The 17,109-nt window shown below is 66.3% G+C and overlaps 1 protein-coding gene across 1 annotated transcript; it reads right to left on the bottom strand.

The window, feature by feature from the left end:
* Positions 1–395: 395 nt before the first annotated feature.
* Positions 396–16,724, bottom strand: LOC143173973 (DNA-directed RNA polymerase II subunit RPB1-like). The gene is made up of 7 exons (XM_076364078.1): positions 16,477–16,724; positions 14,318–14,450; positions 13,215–13,351; positions 10,708–10,881; positions 7,467–7,752; positions 3,462–3,623; positions 396–408 (listed from the first exon to the last, which is right to left on the bottom strand). The coding sequence occupies exons 1-6, from the start codon at positions 16,564–16,566 to the stop codon at positions 3,619–3,621; spliced, it is 825 nt and encodes a 274-aa protein (XP_076220193.1). The 5' UTR covers positions 16,567–16,724; the 3' UTR covers positions 396–408; positions 3,462–3,618.
* Positions 16,725–17,109: the final 385 nt, after the last annotated feature.

Here is a 17,109-nt window from a genome sequence, read left to right as displayed (position 1 = left end):
CCCAACTTCTGCGTGGCCTGGGAGGGGCAAAAAAGGGGGTTCGGGGGGGGGCTGGACCCCTCAAGACCCCCCCAAGGTTCGACATTGGATGGGGGACACACACCAACCCTCCCCAGGACCTGTCCCCAGTTGCTACTACGGTGGGGGGGGGCCACATGGGGAGGGGTTTGGGGGGGCATCAAACACTTGGGGGACCCCCCAACTTCTGCATGGCCTGGGGGGGGCAAAAAAGGGGGTTCGGGGGGGGCTCGACCCCTCAAGACCCCCCCCAAGGTTCGGCGTCGGATGGGGACACACGTCGACCCTCTGTGGGATCTGTCCCCAGTTGCTACTATGGTCGGGGGGGGGCACGGGGAGAGGTTTGGGGGGGCATCAAACACTTGGGGAACCCTCCAACTTCTGCATCGCCTAGGGGGGGCAAAAAAAGGGGGTTCGGGGGGGGGCTCGACCCCCTGGGACCCCCCGCAAGGTTCGGCGTCAGATGGGGGACACACGTTGACCCTCTGTGGGATCTGTCCCCAGTTGCTACTACAGTCTGGGGGGGCAGATGGGGAGGGGTTTGGGGGGGCACGTGGGGGACCCCCCAACTTCTGCGTGGCCTGGGAGGGGCAAAAAGGGGGTTCGGGGGGGGGCTGGACCCCTCAAGACCCCCCCCAAGGTTCGACATTGGATGGGGGACACACACCAACCCTCCCCAGGACCTGTCCCCAGTTGCTACTACGGTGGGGGGGGGGGGCCCACATGGGGAGGGGTTTGGGGGGGCATCACACACTTGGGGGACCCCCCCGACTTCTGCGTGGCCTGGGGGGGCAAAAAAAGAGGGTTCGGGGGGGGCTCGACCCCTCAAGACCCCCCCCAAGGTTCGGCATGGGATGGGGGACACACGTCGACCCTCTGTGGGATCTGTCCCCAGTTGCTACTACAGTCTGGGGGGGCAGATGGGGAGGGGTTTGGGGGGGCACGTGGGGGACCCCCCAACTTCTGCGTGGCCTGGGAGGGGCAAAAAAAGGGGGTTCGGGGGGGGGCTCGACCCCTCAAGACCCCCCCAAGGTTCGACATTGGATGGGGGACACACACCAACCCTCCCCAGGACCTGTCCCCAGTTGCTACTACGGTGGGGGGGGGGGGCCCACATGGGGAGGGGTTTGGGGGGGCATCACACACTTGGGGGACCCCCCCGACTTCTGCGTGGCCTGGGGGGGGCAAAAAAGGGGTTCGGGGGGGGGCTGGACCCCTCAAGACCCCCCCCAAGGTTCGACATTGGATGGGGGACACACACCAACCCTCCCCAGGACCTGTCCCCAGTTGCTACTACGGTGGGGGGGGGGGGCACGGGGAGGGGTTTGGGGGGGCACGTGGGGGACCCCCCCGACTTCTGCGTGGCCTGGGGGGGGTAAAAAAGGGGGTTCGGGGGGGGCTCGACCCCCTGGGACCCCCCAGATTTGGCATCAGCTGGGGGGGGGGGGGCAGAGGTGGGGGTTAGGGGGGCACCGACCCTCCCTGGGACCCATCCCCAGCTCCTGCACAGCTGGGGGGGGGTGGGGGTGGGGGGGGGGGGTGTGTCAGGGGGCTCCCAGCATGCCTTGCTCCTGCCCGCACTCCCTGCCTGCGCTCCCGCCAGGCCCTGCCTGCACTCTGCCCCTGCCTGCGCTCTCACCGTGCCCTGCCCCGGCTCCCAGCGCTCCCCGCCTGCGCTGCCCGCACCCCCTACGCCCTCCCCTGCCTGCACTATGCCCTGCCTGCGCTGCCTGCACCCCCTGCCTGCGCTGCCTGCACCCCCTATGCCCTCCCCCTGCCTGCACTATGCCCTGCCTGCACTCCCACCATGCCCTAGCCCTGCCTGCACTATGCCCTGCCTGCCCTGCCTGCCCTCCCTGCACACCCTGCCTGCACTGCCTGCACCCCCTACGCCCTCCCCCTGCCTGCACTATGCCCTGCCTGCACTCCCTGCCCTTACTGCCTGCACTCCCACCATGCCCTATCCCTGCCTGCACCCCCTGCCCACGCTGCCTGCACTCGCTGAGCTCCCTGCCTGCACTGCCTGCACCCCCACCATGCCCTATCCCTGCCTGCACTCCCTGCCTGCACTATGCCCTGCCTGCGCTGCCTGCACCCCCTGCCTGCGCTGCCTGCACCCCCTACGCCCTCGCCCTGCCTGCACTATACCCTGCCTGCGCTGCCTGCACTCCCCACACACCCTGCCTGCACTATGCCCCGCCTGCACTCCCTGCCCTTACTGCCTGCACTCCCACCATGCCCTATCCCTGCCTGCACCCCCTGCCTGCACTCCCTGCCCGCGCTGCCTGCACTCGCTGCACTCCCTGCCTGCACCCCCACCATGCCCTATCCCTGCCTGCACTATGCCCTGCCTGCGCTGCCTGCACCATGCCCTGCCTGCACTCCCTGCCTGCACTCCCTGCACACCCTGCCTGCACTCCCTGCACACCCTGCCTGCACTCCCAGCACTCCCTGCCTGCACTCCCAGCAGTCCCACCATGCCCTATCCCTGCCTGCACTGCCACCATACCATGCCCTGCCCCTGCCTGCACTCCCAGCACTCCCTGCCTGCACTGCCCGCACTCCCACCATGCCCTGCCCCTGCCTGCACTGCCTGCCCTTACTGCCTGCACTCCCACCATGCCCTATCCCTGCCTAAGCTCCCTGGCCATACTGCCTGCACTGCCACCATGCCCTGCCCCTGCCTGCACTCCCAGTACCCCCTGCCTGTGCTGCCTGCCCTCCCTGCCTGCACTCCCAGCACTCCCTGCCTGCGCTCCCAGCACTCCCTGCCTGCGCTCCCAGCACTCCCGGCCCGTGCTGCCTGCACTCCCTGCCTGTGCTGCCTGCACTGCCACCATGCCCTGCCCCTGCCTGCACTCCCAGTACCCCCTGCCTGCACTTACTGCCTGCACTCCCACCATGCCCTGCCCCTGCCTGCACTGCCTGCACTCCCTGCCTGCGCTGCTGCCACCATGCCCTGCCCCTGCCTGCACTCCCAGCACTCCCTGCCTGTGCTGCCTGCCCTCCCTGCCTGCACTCCCAGCACTCCCTGCCCGTGCTGCCTGCACTCCCTGCCCGTGCTGCCTGCACTCCCACCATGCCCTGCCCCTGCCTGCACTCCCTGCCTGCGCTGCTGCCACCATGCCCTGCCCCTACCTGCACTCCCAGCACTCCCTGCCTGTGCTGCCTGCCCGCGCTGCCTGCACTCCCAGCACTCCCTGCCCGTGCTGCCTGCACTCCCTGCCTGTGCTGCCTGCACTGCCACCATGCCCTGCCCCTGCCTGCACTCCCAGCACTCCCTGCCTGCACTCCCTGCCCGCGCTATCCCCCATCTTACCCCTGCTCCCAGCACCGCCCCCCCCCCCCTCCACCTCCCATCCCACCCTGCCCCCTGCCCGCACTCCCCCCCCCCCGCCCCGCCCCCTGCCCACGCCCTGCCCCCGCCCGCGCCCCGCCCTCACCCGCGGCAGGCCGGGCAGCTCGTTGTCCACCATGGTGGCCACGTGGAACTGGAGCAGCTTGACGTCCTCGGCGATGACGTGGGCGGCCGCCCCGTTCTGCTCGTTCCGGCGGAGCTGGTTGTTGATCTTAACGATGTCGGCCAGTTTGTGGGTCAGGTCATCCTGGGGGGGAACGGGGACACCCCAAAAATTAAGGGGGGGGGTCAGGGGGAGCCCCGCGGTGCAGGCAGCACCCCCAGATACGCATGGGGGTTTGGATCCCAAATGAAGCACGGGCCCTGTAGCCTGGGGACAGCCCAAAGGGCACCGGGGGACACCCCAAAGGGCACCGAGGGACACCCCAAAATCAATCACGGACCCCAACAACCAGGGACACCCCAATGGGCACCAGGGGACACCCCAAAGGCCACCAGGGGACCCCCCCAAAACCAGTCATGGACCCCAACAACCAGGGACAGCCCAAAGGGCACCAGGGGACCCCCAAAATCAGTCATGGACCCCAACAACTGGGGACACCCCAAAGGGCACCAGGGGACACCCCCAAAATCAATCACAGACCCCGACAACCAGGGACACCCCAAAGGGCACCAGGGGACACCCCAAAGGCCACCGGGGGACCCCCCAAAATCAATCACAGACCCCAACAACCGGGGATGCCCCAAAGGGCACCAGGGGACACCCCAAAATCAATCACAGACCCCGACAACCGGGGACACCCCAAAGGGCACCAGGGGACACCCCAAAATCAATCACAGACCCCGACAACCAGGGACACCCCAAAGGGCACCAGGGGACACCCCAAAGGGCACCAGGGGACACCCCAAAATCAATCACAGACCCCGACAACCAGGGACACCCCAAAGGGCACCAGGGGACACCCCAAAGGGCACCGGGGGACCCCCCAAAATCAATCACAGACCCTGACAACTGGGGACACCCCAAAGGGCACCAGGGGACACCCCAAAGGGCACCAGGGGACACCCCCAAAATCAATCATGGACCCTGACAACTGGGGACACCCCAAAGGGCACCAGGGGACACCCCAAAGGCCACCGGGGGACCCCCCAAAATCAATCACAGACCCCAACAACCGGGGATGCCCCAAAGGGCACCAGGGGACACCCCAAAATCAATCACAGACCCCGACAACCGGGGACACCCCAAAGGGCACCAGGGGACACCCCAAAATCAATCACAGACCCCGACAACCAGGGACACCCCAAAGGGCACCAGGGGACACCCCAAAGGCCACCAGGGGACCCCCCAAAACCAGTCATGGACCCCAACAACCAGGGACAGCCCAAAGGGCACCAGGGGACCCCCAAAATCAGTCATGGACCCCAACAACTGGGGACACCCCAAAGGGCACCGGGGGACACCCCAAAATCAATCACAGACCCTGACAACCGGGGACACCCCAAAGGGCACCAGGGGACACCCCAAAATCAATCACAGACCCCAACAACCGGGGACACCCCAAAGGGCACCAGGGGACACCCCAAAATCAATCACAGACCCCGACAACCAGGGACACCCCAAAGGGCACCAGGGGACACCCCAAAGGGCACCAGGGGACACCCCCAAAATCAATCATGGACCCTGACAACTGGGGACACCCCAAAGGGCACCAGGGGACACCCCAAAGGCCACCGGGGGACCCCCCAAAATCAATCACAGACCCTGACAACCGGGGACACCCCAAAGGGCACCGGGGGACACCCCAAAATCAATCACAGACCCTGACAACCGGGGACACCCCAAAGGGCACCGGGGGACACCCCAAAATCAATCACGGACCCCAAAAACCAGGGACACCCCAAAGGGCACCGGGGGACCCCCAAAATCAATCACAGACCCTGACAACCGGGGACACCCCAAAGGGCACCAGGGGACACCCCAAAGGCCACCAGGGGACCCCCAAAATCAGTCATGGACCCCAACAACTGGGGACACCCCAAAGGGCACCGGGGGACACCCCAAAATCAATCACAGACCCTGACAACCGGGGACACCCCAAAGGGCACCAGGGGACACCCCAAAGGCCACCGGGGGACCCCCAAAGTCAATCACAGACCCCGACAACCGAGGACACCCCAAAGGGCACTGGGGGACCCCCCAAAATCAATCACGGACCCCGACAACTGGGGACACCCCAAAGGGCACCAGGGGACCCCCCAAAGGCCACCGGGGGACCCCCCAAAATCAATCACGGACCCTGACAACCGGGGACACCCCAAAGGCCACCGGGGGACACCCCAAAATCAATCACGGACCCCGACAACCGGGGACACCCCAAACACGCTGAGGGGACCCCCCAAAGTGCATCAGGGACTCCAACAACTGGGGACACCCCAAAGGGCACCAGAGGACACCCCAAAAGGCACTGGGGGACCCTCCCCAAAATACATGGGGGATCCTGGGATGAGGGGGGTCCCCCAAAGCACATTGGGGACCCCCCCAAAAGGGCACCAGGGATCTTCCCAAAATGCAACAGGGAACCCCCAAAATCAGTCAGGGACCCCAACAACTGGGGACACCCCAAAAGGCACTGGGGACCCCCAAACGAGCACCAAGGGACCCCCCCAAATTGCATCAGGGACCCTGGTGTGGGAGGACATCGCCCCCCCCCCCCAACCACACTGGGGGACCCCCCCAAAGTCCATCAGGGACCCCAGAGTCCAGGGACTCCCCCAGATCACATCAGAGACACCCCTCAAACCACATCAGGGACCCTGGCGTCTGGGGAGCCCCCTCAAACCCTCCCAGGGACCCCAAAAACCCCCCAGACACCCGATACCGCCCCCCCAAGACCTTTATAATAGTGGGGTGCACAAAGAGGGGGTTCACAGGCAGCCCCCACCCCAGGGACCCCAATACTGCCCCAGGGACCCCAATACTGCCCCAGGGACCCCCCCCCAAAAAGCAGACCCCAGCTTCCGGGCCCCACCTGGTTGCGGGCAGAGCCCTGCATGACGACAGCGGGGTGCACAAAGAGGGGGTTCACAGGCAGACCCCCGCCCCAGGGACCCCAATACTGCCCCAGGGACCCCAATACTGCCCCAGGGACCCCAAAACCTCCCTGGGACCCCCCCCAAAAAGCAGTCTCCAGCTTCCGGGCCCCACCTGGTTGCGGGCAGAGCCCTGCATGACGACAGCAGGGCGCACGGGCAGACCCCCACCCCAGGGACCCCAAAACCTCCCTGGGACCCCAAAACCTCCCTGGGACCTCCCCCAAAAAGCAGTCCCTGGCTTCCGGGCCCCACCTGGTTGCGGGCAGAGCCCTGCATGACAACAGCAGGGTGCACAAAGAGGGGGTTCATGGGAAGACCCCCACCCCAGGGACCCCAAAACCTCCCTGGGACCCCAAAACCTCCCTGGGACCCCCCCCAAAAAGCAGACCCCAGCTTCCGGGCCCCACCTGGTTGCGGGCAGAGCCCTGCATGACAACAGCGGGGTGCACGGGCAGACCCCCGCCCCAGGGACCCCAAAACCTCCCTGGGAGCCCCCCCAAAAAGCAGACCCCGGCATCTGGGCCCCACCTGGTTGCGGGCAGAGCCTGCATGACAACAGCGGGGTGCACAAAGAGGGGGTTCATGGGCAGACCCCCACCCCAGGGACCCCAATACCGCCCCAGGGACCCCAATACTGCCCCAGGGACCCCCCCCAAAAAAGCAGTCCCTGGCTTCCGGGCCCCACCTGGTTGCGGGCAGAGCCCTGCATGACGACAGCGGGGTGCACAAAGAGGGGGTTCACAGGCAGACCCCCGCCCCAGGGACCCCAATACCACCCCAGGGACACCCCCATGTATCCAGGACCCCCCCAAAAAGCAGACCCCAGCGTCTGGGCCCCACCTGGTTGCGGGCAGAGCCCTGCATGACGACAGCGGGGTGCACAAAGAGGGGGTTCATGGGAAGACCCCCACCCCAGGGACCCCAAAACCTCCCTGGGACCCCAAAACCTCCCTGGGACCCCCCCAAAAAGCAGACCCCGGCTTCCGGGCCCCACCTGGTTGCGGGCAGAGCCCTGCATGACGACAGCGGGACGAACGGAGAGGGGGGGCACGGGCAGGACGGTGCAGACCATCCACTCGGGGCGGGCGAATTAATTTGGGGTCCATGCCCAGGACGAAGCATTCCTCGTCCGAGATGCGCTTGAAGATCTCGTGCACCCGCTCGGGGCTGAGCAGGATCTTCTTCTCCTGCGAATCCTCGTTGACGTGCTTCCACTCGGCGTAGAGCTCCAGACCCGAGCGACGGATGCGGGGCTGGTACCGCCCGCACCCTCCGTGACCCTGGGGGGGCGGTTAACGGGGAGATGGGGGCATTAAGGGGGGGTCACGGGGGCATTAAGGGGGGGGTTGGATCCAGGGTTGGCACCACTCGTACCTCCCGTGGCCCTGGGGGGGGTTAATGGGGGGTTAACGGGGAGATGGGGGCATTAAGGGGGTCACAAGGACATTAAAGGGGGGCTTGGATCCAGGGCTGGCACCACTCACAGCCCCCGTGGCCCTGGGGGGGGGGTAACAGGGAGATGGGGGCATTAATGGGGTCACAGGGGCATTAACGGGGTCACAGGGGCATTAAGGGGGGGGGTTGGATCCAGGGCTGGCACCACTCGTACCCCCCGTGGCCCTGGGGGGGGTTAACAGGGAGATGGGGGCATTAAGGGGGGTCACGGGGGCATTAACGGGGGGTTGGATCCAGGGCTGGCACCGCCCGCACCCCCCGTGGCCCTGGGGGTGGTTAATGGGGGGTTAACGGGGAGATGGGGGCATTAACGGGGTCAGAGGGGCATTAAGGGGGGGTCACGAGGGCATTAAGGGGGTCACAGGAGCATTAAGGGGGGGCTTGGATCCAGGGCTGGTACCACCCGCGCCCTCTGTGGCTCTGGGGGGTTTAACAGGGAGATGGGGGCATTAAAGGGGTCACAGGGGCATTAATGGGGTCACAGGGGCATTAAGGGGGGGGGTTGGATCCAGGGCTGGCACCACTCACACCCCCCATGGCCCTGGGGGGGGGGGTTAACGGGGAGATGGGGGCGTTAAGGGGGGTCACAGGGGCATCAAGGGGGGTCACAAGGGCATTAAGGGGGGGGGGGGGGGCTTGGATCCAGGCTGGCACCACTCACACCCCCCGTGGCCCTGGGGGGGGGGGTTAATGGGGAGATGGGGGCGTTAAGGGGGTCACAAGGACATCAACGACGGCATTAAGGGGGTCACAGGAGCATTAAGGGGGGGCTTGGATCCAGGACTGGTACCACCTGCACCCCCCGTGGCCCTGGGGGGGTTAATGGGGGGTTAACGGGGAGATGGGGGCATTAAGGGGGTCACAAGGACATTAAAGGGGGCTTGGATCCAGGGCTGGCACCACTCACACCCCCCATGGCCCTGGGGGGGGGGTAACAGGGAGATGGGGGCATTAATGGGGTCACAGGGGCATTAAGGGGGGTCACGAGGGCATTAAGGGGGTCACAGGAGCATTAAGGGGGGTCACAGGAGCATTAAGGGGGGGGTTGGATCCAGGGTTGGTACCGCCCGCACCCTCCGTGGCCCTGGGGGGGGGGGGTGTTAACGGGGAGATGGGGGCGTTAAGGGGGGGTCACGGGGGCATTAAGGGGGGGGTTGGATCCAGGGTTGGCACCACTCGTACCCCCCGTGGCCCTGGGGGGGTTAATGGGGGGTTAACGGGGAGATGGGGGCATTAAGGGGGGTCACGGGGGCATTAACAGGGGGTTGGATCCAGGGCTGGCACCGCCCGCACCCCCCGTGGCCCTGGGGGGGGTTAATGGGGCATTAACGGGGTCACAGGGGCATTAAGGGGGGTCACGAGGGCATTAAGGGGGGTCACGAGGGCATTAAGGGGGGTCACAGGAGCATTAAGGGGGGGCTTGGATCCAGGGCTGGCACCACTCACACCCCCCATGGCCCTGGGGGGGGGTTAATGGGGAGATGGGGGCATTAATGGGGTCACAGGGGCATTAAGGGGGGTCACGAGGGCATTAAGGGGGTCACAGGAGCATTAAGAGGGGTCATGGGGGCATTAAGGGGGGGTTGGATCCAGGGCTGGCACCACTCGTACCCCCCGTGGCCCTGGGGGGGTTAACAGGGAGATGTGGGCATTAAGGGGGTCACAGGAGCATTAAGGGAGTCACAAGGGCATTAAGGGGGTCACAGGGGCATCAATGGGGGCATTAAGGGGGGTCACGGGGGCATTAAGGGGGGCTTGGATCCAGGGCTGGTACCACTCGCACCCTCCGTGGCTCTGGGGGGGTTAACAGGGGGGTTAACAGGGAGATGGGGGCATTAAGGGGGTCACAAGGACATCAAAGGGGGCATTAAGGGGATCACGGGGGCATTAAGGGGGGGCTTGGATCCAGGGCTGGTACCACCCGCACCCCCTGTGGCCCTGGGGGGGGGTTAATGGGGTGTTAACGGGGAGATGGGGGCATTAACGGGGTCACAGGGGCATTAATGGGGTCACAGGGGCATTAATGGGGGGGGTTGGATCCAGGGCTGGTACCGCCCGCACCCTCCGTGGCTCTGGGGGGGGGTTAATGGCGAGATGGGGGCATTAAGGGGGTCACAAGGGCATCAATGGGGGCATTAAGGGGGTCACAGGAGCATTAAGGGGGTCACAGGGGCTTTAAGGGGGTCACAGGGGCTTTAAGGGGGGGTTGGATCCAGGGCTGGCACCACTCGTACCCCCCGTGGCCCTGGGGGGGGGTTAACAGGGAGATGGGGGCGTTAAGGGGGGTCACAGAGGCATTAAGGGGGGGCTTGGATCCAGGGCTGGCACCACTCGTACCCCCCATGGCCCTGGGGGGGGTTAATGGGGAGATGGGGGCATTCACAGGGACATGGGGTCATTAACAGGGGCGTTAACGAAGCGCGAGGGGGGGGGTTGGTACTGCCTGCACCCCCCCCCCCCATGGCGCTGCTGGGCCATTAACGGGGGACCCAAGGTCATTAACAGGGGATACGGGGGCACTACAGGGATGTTAGCGGGAGACAGGGGGGTGCCAGCACCCCCACAACCCAACTTGGGGGGGGTCACAAGCCACTAAAGGGGACGGATCCCACCCCAACATCCCCCCCCCCCCCCCCCCCCAGCCACCTCTGAGGGGACGTTCGGGTCCAGCACCCCCAAGGGGACACTCCGGAGGGGAACGCCCGCACCCTGGCAGGGGGGAGGGAGGATTTTGGGGGGGGGTGTGTGGGGGAGATTTTGGGGTGGGGGGTGTCCCCCACCTTCTCCTTGGTGAGGTCCTCGTCACCCTCGGGCTGCTCCACCCCGAATTTGTGGTCCATCTCCTCGCCCCCCTCGCAGATGTTCTTCCCCTTGCAGAGGTCGTAGACGTGCGTCAGCCGCTTCTTGGGTTGCCCCTTCGACTTCCCTAAAATGTCCTTGATTTTGGGGTTGTTCTGCTCAAAAAAAAAAAGACAGTTTGGGGGTCACAGGGGGCTGTTTTGGGGTCGCAAGGGGCTGTTTTGGGGTCGCAAGGGGCTGTTTTGGGGACGCAAGGGGCTTGGCGCCATCCCAACGTGGCTCCCCACCATCTCCAGGCCTCCAAGCACCACCCAGCAGGTGACAACCCCGTGTCCCGTCCCCCCCCCCCCAACACTGTCCCCTCCTCTTGGTGCCTCCCCCCAATTCTGTCACCTCCTCTCGGTGCGTACCCCCGCTTTGTCACCTCCTCTCGGTGCGTACCCCCACTTTGTCACCTCATCTTAGTGCCTCCCCCCAGCTCCGTCACCTCCTCTTGCCACCCCCCCCAACCTGTCACCTCCTTTTGGCGTGTACCCCCAACTTTGTCACCTCCTCTTGGGCTGTCCCCACTTTGTCACCTCCTCTTGGCATCCCCCCAACTCTGTCACCTCCTCTTGATGTCCCTCCCCAACTTTGTCCCCTCCTCTTGGTGTGTACCCCCATTTTGTCACCCCCTCTTGGTGCCTCCCCTCAACTCTGTCACCTCCTCTTGGTGTGTCCCCCAAACCTGTCACCTGCTCTTGGTGTGTACCCCCAACTTTGTCATCTTCTCTTGGCGTCCCCCCCACTCTGTCACCTCCTCTTGGCGTGTCCCCCAAGCCTGTCACCTTCGCTTGGTGCCTCCCCCCAACACCGTCACCTCCTCTTGGCATCCCCCCCCAATTCTGTCACCTCCTCTCGGTGTGTACCCCCGCTTTGTCACCTCCTCTCGGTGCGTACCCCCACTTTGTCACCCCCTCTTGGTGCCTCCCCCCAGCTCCGTCACCTCCTCTTGCCATCCCCCCCAACCCTGTCATCTCCTCTTGGTGTGTACCCCCACTTTGTCACCTCCGCTTGCTGCCTCCCCTCAACTCTGTCACCTCCTCTTGGCGTGTACCCCCAACTTTGTCACCTCCTCTTGGGTTGTCCCCACTCTGTCACCTCCTCTTGGTATGTCCCCCAACTTTGTCACCTCCTCTTGGGTTGTCCCCACTCTGTCACCTCCCCTTGGCCTGTCCCCCAACACTGTCACCTCCTCTCGGGTTGTCCCTACTCTGTCACCTCCTCTTGGCGTCCCCCCCTACTCTGCCACCTCCTCTTGGTGTGTCCACCAACACCGTCACCTCCTCTTGGCATCCCCCCCAAACCTGTCACCTCCTCTTGGCCTGTCCCCCAACACTGTCACCTCCTCTCGGGTTGTCCCCACTCTGTCACCTCCTCTTGGCATCCCCCCCAAACTCTGTCACCTCCTCTTGGCCTGTCCCCCAACACCGTCGCCTCCTCTCAGGTTGTCCCCACTCTGTCACCTCCTCTTGGCGTCCCCCCAAACCTGTCACCTCCTCTTGGCGTCCCCCCCCCCACTCTGTGACCTCCTCTTGGCGTGTCCCCCAACACTGTTACCTCCTCTCGGGTTGTCCCCACTCTGTCACCTCCTCTTGGCGTCCCCCCCTACTCTGCCACCTCCTCTTGGCCTGTCCCCCAACACCGTCACCTCCTTTTGGCATCCCCCCCAAACTCTGTCACCTCCTCTTGGCCTGTCCCCCAACACTGTCACCTCCTCTCGGGTTGTCCCCACTCTGTCACCTCCTCTTGGCGTCCCCCCCAAACCTGTCACCTCCTCTTGGCGTCCCCTCCCAACTCTGTCACCTCCTCTTGGCCTGTCCCCCAACACTGTCACCTCCTCTCGGGTTGTCCCTACTCTGTCACCTCCTCTTGGCGTCCCCCCCAAACCTGTCACCTCCTCTTGGCCTGTCCCCCAACACCGTCACCTCCTCTCGGGTTGTCCCCACTCTGCCACCTCCTCTTGGTGCCTCCTCCCAACACCGTCACCTCCTCTTGGCGTCCCCCCCAAACCTGTCACCTCCTCTTGGCGTCCCCCCCCCCTTACTCTGTGACCTCCTCTTGGCGTGTCCCCCAATACTGTCACCTCCTCTCGGGTTGTCCCCACTCTGTCACCTCCTCTTGGCGTCCCCCCCTACTCTGCCACCTCCTCTTGGCCTGTCCCCCAACACCGTCACCTCCTCTCGGGTTGTCCCCACTTTGTCACCCCCTCCTGGTGCCCCCCCCCCCCACCCCCCCCATCCCGGCAGCGCCCAACCGGGGCTGATCCTCCTCAAGACACGACCCAAGGCGGAGGGAAGGTGACGGTGTCACCGCGCCTCCGGGGTGCCACCACGGGGCTTTTATTTGGGGGGGGGGATGAACCCCGCCATCGTCCCCAATTCAGGGGGAACCCCCCTCCCCACCGAAGTTGGGGTGGGGGCTTTTTTTTGGGGGGGGGGTGTCTCACCGAGTCCACCAGCAGCTTGGAGCAGAAGAAGCAAACGCAACGCAGGATCTTCATGGTCTTGCCCAAAAAACCCACGTGGAAGACGGGCTTGGCCAGCTCGATGTGACCGAAGTGGCCCGGGCACTCCGTCATGTTACCTGGGGGGGGGGGCACCCCGTTATTTTTTTGGGGGGGGGGGGGAGGGTGTCAGTCCTGGAGATTCGGAGGGACACCCCCCGAAACGCCGGAGTTTGGAGGGGGGGGGGGGGAAGGTCCCACCGGCAGCGTGGCCGGGAGTCGGGGTTGAAGTGAAGCCGGGGGCGGGGCGGAAAAATGGGGTGCTGGAAGGAGATCGCCCCCCAAAAAGGAGAATTTCCCCCCACCCACCCACTCCCAAAGAGAAAGGGGCCCCCCAAAAAAAGATAAGACACACCCCCCCCCCAAAAGAGAAGCGCCCCAAAAGGCCCAGACGGGGTCTGTATCGTGGGAAGGGGGTCCTGCAACTTGGGGGGGGGGGGGGGGGAAAACGGGGGGCTGGTGGGGATCACCCCCTCTTCCAGCCGTAATCTATGACCCGGAAAATCCCCCCCCTCCAAAAAATGGGGCTCCCCTAAAAGAGAAAGGGGACACCCCCCCCCCCCGAAAGATGGGGACCCCAAAATGCCCCAGAGTGGACGCGTACGGAGGTGGGATGCTCCTGTGCGGGACTAAGAAATTTGGGGGGGGGGGGGAAATGGGGTGCTCCGGAGTATCACCCCCTTTTCTTCTCAAAATATAGAGCTAAAGGGCCCCCTCCCCCCCCGAAAAAGACAAGCCCCCCTCCAAAAAGAAGGGGACCCCCAAAACGTCCCAGAGCGGATGCGTATGGAGGTGGGATGCTCCTGCGGGGGGACTAAACAATTTGGGGGGGGGGGGAAAACGGGGTGCTCCAGGGTATCACCCCCTTTTTCCTCCCATAACGCTGAGGAGGTCCCCCCCCCAAAAAAAAGACCAGCCCCCCCCCCCCAAATGTCCCTCTACACAGAGGCACCCCCAAATCCCACCCCCTTGCCCAGGAACGCCCCCCCCCCCCCCCGATTTCCCCATGGGGTTTTGGGGGTTCGGGGGGGGGCCCCCCTGCTCACCGGCGCAGGTCTGGCAGCGCCCCGTCCTCTCGATGACGCCCTGACGGGGGTCCATGAGCCCCCCCAATTTGGGGCGTCCCCCCTCCGTTGTTTCGGGGTACTTGATGCCCCCCTCGGTCACCGACATCCGTTTCTGGGGGTGGGGGAGAGGAGGTGTGAGGGGAAACTGAGGCACATGGGGAGCCCCTGCCCCCCCCCCCCCCCCAATTCATCTCCTAAGCACCCCAAGGGACCCCCGGGGCACCCCAAAGGACCCCAAACACATGGGGGCACCCCAAGACACCCCCCCCCACCCCAGGGATGACCACAACCCACCTTCCAAGCACCCCAACACTCTCCCAGGGACACCCCCCCCCCCCCCAAAAGGCCCCCCGACACCTCCGGTCACCCCAAGTCACCCCCTGGGGACCCCAAGACCCCTTCAGGGGACCCCCATGTCCCTTCAGGGGACCCCTGGACACCCCCAGGGACCCCAACATCCCTTCAGGGACCCCAAAGCTTCTTCAGAGGCCCCCTGGACACCCCCAGGGACCCCCACACCCCTCCAGGATGCTCCTGGTCAGCCCCAGGGACCCCAACGCTCCCCCAGAAGCACCCCGGACACCCCCAGGGAGCCCAATGTCCCTCCAGTGCACCCCAGCGCACCTCCAGGCCACCCCAAAAACTTCAATGAATCTCTAGACGCACCCCCCCCCACCCCCGGCCACCCCAGGGACCCCAAAGCCCTTGCAGGGCACCCCTGGGCCACCCCCAGGGACCCCAATGCTCCTCCAGAGGCCTCCTGAGCACCCCCGGGGACCCCAATGCCCCTCCAGGGCACCCCTGGGCACTTCCAGAGCACCCCCAGAAACTCCAATGAATCTCAAGGGACCCCTGGGCCACCCCCGGGGACCCCCACACCCCTCCAGGGGACCCCTGGGCACCCTGAGAGACACCAGTACCCCGTCAGGCACCCCAATACCCTTCCAAAGTATCCCTGGACGCTGCCAGGGACCCCCACACCCCTCCAGGGCACCCCCAGGGACCCCAACACTCCTCCAGGCCACCCCAATGCTCTTCCAGGACCCCCCCGGGCACCCCAACACCCCTCCAGAGGCCTCCTGGGCATCTCCAAGGACCCCAATGTCCCTCCAGGGCACCCCTGGCCGCCCCAGTGCCCCTCCAAGGCACCCCAGTGCTCTTCCAGAGGCTCCCTGGGCACCCCCAGGGACCCCAACGCTCCTCCAGAGCACCCCACTGCTCTTCCAAGGGCCCCCCGGGCACCCCCACAGACCCCAATGCCCCTCCAGAAGCCTCCTGGGCACCTCCGGGGACCCTAAGGCCCCCCTAGGGCACCCCCAGGGACACCAAAGCCCTTCCAGGGCACCCCTGGGCACCCCCAGGGACCCCAAAGCCCCTCCAGAGGCCTCCTGAGCACCCCTAGGGACTCCAATGCTCCTCCAGGGCACGCCCAGGGACCCCAAAACCCCTCCAGGGCACCCCTGGGCGCCCCCAGGGACCCCAATGCTCCTCCAGGGCACCCCCAGGGACCCCAAAACCCCTCCAGGGCACCCCTGGGTGCCCCAGGGACCCCAAAGCTCTCCCATGGCACCCCCAGAGACCCCAGTGCTCCTCCAGGGCACCCCCACAGACCCCAAAACCCCTCCAGGGCACCCCTGGGCACCCCCAAGGACCCCAATGCTCCTCCAGAGCACCCCCACAGACCCCAAAGCCCTTCCAGGGCACCCCTGGGCACCCCCAGGGACCCCAAAGCCCCTCCAGAGGCCTCCTGAGCACCCCTAGGGACTCCAATGCTCCTCCAGGGCACGCCCAGGGACCTCAAAACCCCTCCAGGGCACCCCTGGGCGCCCCCAGGGACCCCAACAGTCTTTTGAAGGTCCCCGAGCCCCTCCAGAGACACCCCCCACCCCCCCCCCAAGGCCCCTCCAGACCACCCCAACGTCCCCTCTTCCCTCTCCCCCACAGCGCCGCCCCCGGCCTCCGGGGGGCGCTACACACCCCCCCCCCCCCCCCCCCCCCCCGGGGCCTCTCTGTCCCCCCCTCTCGGTGCCCCGGCGCCATTTCCCGCCGCCGCCGCCGCCGTCGTTCCCCCCTCATCTCCTCAACCCTCTCCCGGCCCCGCCGCCGCCGCCGCCACCGCCGCCACCGCGCTCCGGTACCATCTCATCGGGGCTGAGGATGCCGAACTGGACTCGCTTGATGGTTCGCAACGGGCAGGCGCTGTCGCCCGAGGGCGGCCCACCGTGCATGGCGCCGGTCGGACCGCGGCCCCGCGCCGCCTCAGCTACTCAAAAAAGACCCGCTTCCCCCCGCGCCCCCCTTCGGCCGCCTTTAACGGCCAAACCCCGCCGGGATGAGGCGGGGAACCGGCCCCCGGGAGGGGGACGCCCCCCCCCTCGCCCGCCCGCCGACAGCGCCGGGCCCCGTCGCTCCCCGACTCCGGCCGCTCCGCGCTCCCCGGCGCGACTGAGCGGCGGGGGCCGCCCGCGCCTCCTTATATAGACTCGCCCCCCTCCCCCACGAGGCGGGCCGCGCGCCGCGGCGGGGGGGGGCGGGAGGGGGGCGTGGCCGGAGCGTACCAAGCGGCGGAGCGGCGGGGGGGGGGGGGTGGTGCGCGGCGCGGGGGACGCCGGGATAGAGGCGGTGGAGAGGGGAGGGGGCAGCGGGCCCCGTTACCGTCACCGGAGGAAGCGGGGAGCGGCGGGGGGGGCGGGATGGGGCGGCTGCTCCGTGTAACCCCGGCGGGACGCGCCGCCGGCGGCCTTCCCCCCTCCCCCCCCCCCTACGCGGTG

This window comes from Aptenodytes patagonicus, unplaced genomic scaffold, assembly GCF_965638725.1.
Source record: "Aptenodytes patagonicus unplaced genomic scaffold, bAptPat1.pri.cur scaffold_549, whole genome shotgun sequence".
NCBI lineage: Eukaryota > Metazoa > Chordata > Aves > Sphenisciformes > Spheniscidae > Aptenodytes > Aptenodytes patagonicus.
Note: the sequence above shows the minus strand (reverse complement) of the source record. Positions and strands in the feature narration are given on the sequence as shown.